The 7,692-nt window shown below is 38.3% G+C and overlaps 1 protein-coding gene across 1 annotated transcript in view; it reads right to left on the bottom strand.

Annotated features, from left to right (window-relative positions):
- Positions 1 to 449: 449 nt before the first annotated feature.
- LOC112813306 (alpha/beta hydrolase domain-containing protein 17B-like) overlaps positions 450 to 7,692 on the bottom strand; it is a 102,916-nt gene continuing 95,673 nt past the window's right edge. The window contains exon 4 of the mRNA XM_073888438.1: positions 450 to 477. Coding sequence (XP_073744539.1) covers positions 450 to 477 — 28 coding nt within the window. The remainder of the gene's footprint in view (positions 478 to 7,692) is intronic.

The following is a 7,692-nucleotide window of genomic DNA, read 5'->3' as shown; positions in this document are numbered from 1 at the left end:
AGAATAATTACAATCTATTCTCAGCAACTTTTAAGTATATGATGCTATATTATTAACTATAGTCACCATGCTGTAACTCAGAGCTTACTCTTCTTATAACTGAAAGTTTTTACCCTTTGACCTACATCTCCCCATTCCCTGCCACCACCCTCCCCCCAGCTCCTGGCAACTGCCATTCTGTGCTCTGTTTCTATGAAATTGACTTTTTTTGATTCCACATATAAGTGATACTATACAGTATTTGTCTTTGTCTTACTTATGTCACTTAGCATAATGTCCAGGTTCATCTATGTTGTTGCAAATGGAAGGAGTTCAGGGCACCTGGGTGGCTCAGTTGGTTGGGCGTCTGGTTCAGCTCAGGTCACAGTCCTGGGGTCCTGGGATCCTGGGATCGGGCCCTGCATAGGGCTTCCTGCTCGGCGGGGAGCCTGCTTCTCCCTCCCCCTCTCCTACTCCCCCTGCTTGTGCTCTCTCTCTCTCCCTGTGTCAAATAAATAAAATCTTTAAAAAAAATGGCAGGAGTTCCTTCTTTTTTTAATGGCTGAATAATATTCCATCATATGTTTATACCACATTTTTTTAATCCATTCATCTGCTGAAGGACATTTAGGTTGTTTCCATATCTTGGATATCACAAATAATACTTCAATGAACATGGGAGTGCAGATATTTCTTGGAGATACTGATTTCATTTCCAAGGAATTGGGTGGGGTTCCTTGATCATATTTAATTTTTTGAGGGACTACCATGTTGTTTTCCATAGTGGCTGTGCCAATTTAAATTTCATACCAACAGTATATGAAGGTTCACTTTTTTCCACATCCTCACTAACATTTGTTATCTCTTGTCTTTTTGGTAATAGCTATTCTAAAAGGTTCGTGAGGTGATAGCTTGTGGTTTTGATTTGCATTTCTCTGATAGTGATATTGAACATCTTTCATGTACGTGTTGACCATTTGTATGTCTTTTTTTGGAAAAATGTCTCTTCAGATCCTTTGCCCATTTTTAAATTGGATTATTAGCTTTTTTTTTTTTGCTTTTAACTTGTATGAACTCTATATAGTTTTGATATTAACCCCTTATTAGATAGAGGTTGCCATTCTATAGGTTGCCTTTCAGTCTATTTCAGTCTATTGCTTGTTTCTTTTTTTAAATTTAATTTAATTTTATTATGTTATGTTAGTCACCATACAGTATATCATTAATTTTTGATGTAGTGTTCCATGATTCATTGTTTTCATATAACACCCAGTGCTCCATGCAGTATGTGCCCTCCTTAATACCCATCACCGGGATAACCCATTCCCCTAACCCCTGCCCCTCTAAAATCTGTTTGTTTCTCAGAATCCATAGTCTCTCATGGTTCATCTCCCCCTACAGTTCCCCCCCCCTTCATTTTTCCCTTCCTTCTCCTAATGTCCTCCATGCTATTCCTTATATTCCACAAATAAGTGAAACCATAAGATAATTGGCTTTCTCTGCTTGACTTATTTCACTTAGCATAATCTCCTCCAGTCCCATCCATGTTCATGTAAAAGTTGGGTATTCATCCTTTCTGATGGCTGAGTAATATTCCATGGGCCGTATCTTCTTTATCCATTCATCTGTTGAAGGGCATCTCAGCTCTTTCCAAGTTTGGCTATTGTGGACATTGCTGCTATGAACATTGGGGTGCATATGGCCCTTCATTTCACTACATCTGTGTCTTTGGGGTAAATACCCAGGAGTGCAATTGCTGGGTCATAGGATAGCTCTATTTTTAATTTTTTGAAGCAGCTCCACACTGTTTTCCAAAGTGGCTGTACCAACTTGCTTTCTTACCAATAGTGCAAGAGGATTCCCCTTTCTCCACAACCTCTCCAACATTTGTTGTTTCTTGCCCTGTCAATTTTTGCCCTTCTGACTGGTGTAAGGTGGTATCTCAATGTGGTTTTGATTTGAATTTCCCTGATGGCTAATGATGATGAACATTTTTTCATGTGTCTGTTAGCCATTTGTATGCTTCTTTTGAGAAGTGTCTGTTCATGTCTTCTGCCCATTTTTTGACTTGATTATTTGTTTTTTGGGTGTTGAGTTTGAGAAGTTCTTTATAGACCTTGGAAATCAGATTTTCAATAAGTGGTGCTGGGAAAATTGGACTGCTATATACAGAAGAATGAAACTCGACCGTTCTCCTATACCATACACAAAGATAAACTCAAAGTGGATGAAAGACCTCAATGTGAGAGAGAAATCCATCAAAATCCTAGAGGAGAACATAGGCAGTAACCTCTTTGACATCAGCCACAGCAACTTCTTTCAAGATACAGCTCCAAAGGCTAGTGAAGCAAAAGCAAAAATGAACTTTTGGGACTTCATCAAGATAAAAAGCTTCTGCACAGCAAAGGAAATAGCCAACAAAACAAAGAGGCAACCCACAGAATGGGAGAAGATATTTGCAAATGACACTACAGACAATGAGCTGATCTTTAAAGATTGAACTTTTGGATTGTATGCGAGAAAACAGAGGGAGGTAGAAGTGGAAGACTATATGGAAAGGCCTCAAAAGCCATGCTAAATGATGTGGATATTATCTTATTTATATTGGATAGCAACTAAAGAGTTTTTAAGTAGAAAACTGACAGGACCAGATTTTTATTTAGTAAAAATACCTCCACTAAGAATATGAATGGTGAATAGATTTTGATACTGGCAAGGATTTGGCAACTTGAAAAAAGGAGGGGAGATAAAGAGGTTTCAGACCAAGGTATTGTCATCGGTATTGAAGGGAAGAGATATTCAGAAGTAGAGCTTGATGATGCATTGAACATGGAGACTGAGGGAGGGCAAAGAAAAAGGAGCAATAGGCCAGAGTCTTGGGAAGCAGCTAGTGGAGACAGACAGGTTCAGAAGAGGTAATCTCAATAGAGTAGGGTCTGACAGGTGGACAGAACTCAATGATGAAGAAGCCAGGAATAGGAGATTTAGATGGGCAGGTGATGGGAAGTTGATACCAACAATAGGACAGGACCCTATGGTTCAACTTTCAGGCCAGGATTTTAATTTTGGAAGTAGAGAAGACAGAAAAATAAAGAAGAGTTTCTAACATGAGACACTCACGGACAAAGAACCAAGCAGAGACTTTGTTATCATAACTGAGAGGCATCAAAGACAAATTATCAGCACAGATGATCTGATGCTGATTCCTGAGCTCTGGGAAACTTCCATCCTTAAATTCCTTCTGCTGAAGGTCAGTAGTTGAATGGGTGAGGGGGAATCTGAACTTCTAGTACCTGAAGACCCCTCCATCTGCTCTGCACCCACTTTTTGTCAACTTGGACTTTAGTCCCCCCACCACCACCTTGCAAGTCTCTTGTTTATTCATCCATCATAATTTCCTACCTACACTCTGTAGATTAGGCAGATGCTTGATTGATAATCCCCACAAATATTGGTGTAGCTAGCTCCAGACTTTGACTAAATCACACCTCTCTCACAAAGGCATAGCCAGGGGAGGCCCCAGAGTGGTGTATGTGACTTAGCTGCAGGACCAGCAGGGCTGCATAGTCTAATCACTAGGAACTGGTGGGATCAGAAGTGAACATCAGAACCACTCTAGAGTTATACTGGCATATTATTTACAATTTCTGCTTATAGAAAAAGTTTAAAAGAACTCTAAAGTACCTTATGTCTCTAAGAGTCACTGAGACCCAAGCCTCCAGAGTCTTTAAAGTATGACTATGAGACTAATGATACTCTTCTTGTTAACTTCCTAGATTTTCACAACAATGGTGATCTTGTTGAAGTAGAGGTGGACTCTTGCCCCACCAACATTCCTCCTTTTTTATCAGCATTGCCTGAATATGACCAGATTTTCTGTTTCTTAGATTATTAATTTCAGGGGATTTATCTTTTTTTTAGGATATCTGAATAACTTGGAACAAAGTCCCCTGGGCTAGATCAGACAACTTTTTGTGGCATTGTTTATTATTAAATCAGTGTGTCATTCTGGAGCCCATATATTTTGTCTACAGTTTTGTCAAGATGACTTCTCTGCTTCTCTGCAGATGTCCTTGAGAAATTGAGGAAGTTTTTGTCCTCAATTTTTGTTTAATAATTTAAATCCATATTTCCTTGATTTTACCTCTTATTTATTTATTTATTTATTTATTTATTTATTTATTTATTTAATTTTTATTTAAATTCTAGTTGGTTAACATATAGTGTCATATTGATTTCAGGAGTAGAATTTAGTGATTCATCAGTTAAACATGACATCCAGTGCTCATCACAAGTGTCCTCCTTAATACTCATTATCCATCTAACCCATTCCCCACCCACTTCCCTCTATCAACCTTCAGTTTGTTCCCTATCATTAAGAGTTTCTTATGGTTTGTTTCCCCCTGTTTCTACCTCTGTAACTCATTCCGTCGTTTTTTTTTTTTTAAGATTTTATTTATTTATTTGAGAGAGGGAGAGAGAAGGACAAGCAGACTTCCTGCTGAGTGTGGAACCTGACATGGGGCTCAGTCTCAGACCCTGAGATCATTACCTGAGCTGAAATCAAGAATCAGATGCTCAACCAGCTGAACTACCCAGGAGCCCCCATTCTATCATTTTTCTAACCAGAACATCAGTTACTCTTGCAAAGTGTACTCTGGAAGCAGTTAATATATATTTGTGTTTACAGCAATTCACAGAAAACTGTTTACAGTTCTTTTTACAGTATAGAATTAATAATTAAGAAATGTTTTATTTTCTCCATGAAATTCCAAATTATAAGAAGTTTTTAGTTGAGGTATATGAAATGATTGGATTCAAATAACACTGTGGTCACAGTATCAGAGCCATAATTAATATCAAGATCACAAAATCCATGGGATAGTGTGGAGAGCACAGTGTTGCAACTGTATAGACTTGCCTCTAAATGCTGGCTCCTCCAGTTACCGGGTCTGTGATTGAGCAAATTTCCTAACTTCCCTGAGCCTGTTTCCTCATCTTTAAAGTAAGGATTATAATGCATAATTTGCGTGGTCATCAAGGTTCTTAAATGAATTACATACAATGGTCTGGCACTCTGCCTGACATAGCAGGTGTTCAATAAATGGTAATTATTAATATTATGTAATTATGAAATCTTATGGACTTAGAACCCAATATGTCATTCTTTTTTAAGGCATTCTTATTTTGATTTAATTTTTACATGTGTATGGTTTCCATCAAAAGAGAAGAGCAGAAAATATGTGTATTTTTGTTTTCTTTTTCAAGGACTTTTTCTTCAAGAGTTGACCCCCTCTCCCTGAGATTATGGAAGTTATTGAAGGTCCTTTAGTGAGCAGTGTGATCTGTTGGATTCCTTTACTATCTCTAGGAGATCAAAGAGAAGGTTTTCTTCTGTTTCAGGAAGAGTGTAGCTTTTGATGAATAGTGAATGATAAATGTAAATACTAAAAATTTGTTGAAAATTCCCCCAGATACTTTTATTGTTTAACTCCCTTGTATACATTCTACCCTCTACAACAGTCCCTGATTTTGATGTGGGCATTTACCCACTGCCTACTCTTACTACTTATGGTTGTGGTGGGGTAGAGGGTCTGCTTTTGACTTGGAGGGTGAAGAATGCTACTTGGCTATTACTAGGCAATGGTGAGTGGGCATGCAACCTGGGTTAACAAAGGCAGAGAAGATCTCAGGACACCTGTGTGAACCGCCATCAGGGAGACATCATTCCATGTTCCCCCTCCCCCTACACCTTGAGATTTGAGCCTGGAAGTGTGTAGGCTGAGATGCTGCAGCCATCTTGTGACTGTATGCCAACAGTCTGCCCGAAAATGGAGTCAGCAAAGAGAAAAGCAAGCTGAGAGACTGAGAGATTCACTCAACTCTGATGATACCCTTTGAGCCTCCAATTGAATACTGCCTGCAAGTTCCATCTAGGACTTTTGAATTATATGAACCAATACATTCTCCTTTTCACTTATCAAAGTTTGAGTTGAGTTTTTTTTTGTAACTTCAAATGGAAGTGGAACTGACTGATAGAATTGCTAATTGCTTTTTACTATGTTCTGTGTTTATAATAAATTAAAAAAACACCAAGATAACCGGGGCATGTTAAGGAAAGAAAAGTAATAGAGAGAGGGGAGAAGGAGGAATAAACAAACCCTCCCCCCAATTCTTTCATAGCTCCATTTTTCCTCCAAAGCAGACTGAGTCAATATCAATCACATTATACTTTATTTTTTGATACATTCCACTGGGAGCAAGAGCAAGGGCTTGTCTGGGGATGCTGGAGGCCTGCTTCTAGGAACTTCTGCAGAAATAGGACTGTGAGTCTATGGCCCCAGCCCTGTTCAACTATGGTAACTACCTGGGTGTCTAAGCATGGTGTTTGCTTTAGAAAATGATTTAACTGCCTCCTTGTCTAACATTCTTTTTATCTTCTCAAGTCAGAGATCCAGAACCCTTTTGTTTTTAGGTCTTCTATTCTCTCCCAGCACCCAGGACACCAAGGCCTATTTTTAAATTCCAGTAGTAGAGATTTGAGTAGACCATAGTCCTCACTTCATGGCATATTTCATTATTGGTCTATGCAGATGCTTTTTTGGAATGGTTGATTAACTATTTCCATTCTTCACTCTCATTCCTCCATACCTCCCCCACCAGACAATTGTTCTAATGAGTTTACTGTGTGTCTCTTAATTTGTATGGGTTCCATAGAATATGCATCATTAAGATACCTAGGAATAAACCTACCTAAAGTGGTAAAGGATCTGTACTCTGAAAACTATGGAACACTTATGAAAAAAATTGAAGAGGACACAAAGAAATGGAAAAGCATTCCATGCTCATAGGTTGGAAGAACAAACATTGTTAAAATGCGTATACTACCCCAAAAACAATATACACATTTAATGCAATCCCTATCAAAATACCAGCAGCATTTTTCACAGAGCTAGAACAAACAATCCTAAAATTTATATGGAAACACAAAAGATCCCGACTAGCCAAAGTAATTCTGAAAAAGAAAACAAAACTGGAGGCATCACAATTCCAGATTTCAAGCTATATTACAAAGCTGTAGTCATTAAGACAGTATGGTACTGGCAGAAAATCAGACACATAAATCAATGGAACAGAACAGAGAACCCAGAAGTGGATCCACAACTGACGGTCAACTAATCTTTGACAAAGCAGGAAAGATTATCCAATGGAGAAAAGTCAGTCTCTTCAAAAAATGGTGTTGAGAAAACTGGACAGCAACATGCAGGGAAATGAAACTCGACCACTTTCTTACACCATACACAAAAATAAACTCAAAATGGATGAAAGATTTACTACATTGAGATGTTTTAAATATATATATATATAATTTTTAAAAATTTTTTATTTTATTTTATTATGTTATGTTAGTGACCATACGATACAACATTAATTTTTGATGTGTGTTCCATGGTTCATTGTTTCCATATAACACCCAGTGCTCCATGCAGTACGTGCCCACCTTAATACCCATCACCGGGATAACCCATCCCCCCCTCCTCTTCCCTTCTAAAACCCTCAGTTTGTTTCTCTGAGTCCGTAGTCTCTCATGGTTCCTCTCTCCCTCCGATTACCCCCCCTTCATTTTTCTCTTCCTTCTTCTAATGTCCTCCATGGTATTCCTTATATTCCACAAATAAGTGAAATCATATGATAATTGACTTTCTCTGCTTG

This window comes from Callorhinus ursinus, unplaced genomic scaffold (assembly GCF_003265705.2).
Source record: "Callorhinus ursinus isolate GAN/ISIS: 27379988/994484 unplaced genomic scaffold, GSC_fseal_2.0 scaffold90, whole genome shotgun sequence".
NCBI lineage: Eukaryota > Metazoa > Chordata > Mammalia > Carnivora > Otariidae > Callorhinus > Callorhinus ursinus.
Note: the sequence above shows the minus strand (reverse complement) of the source record. Positions and strands in the feature narration are given on the sequence as shown.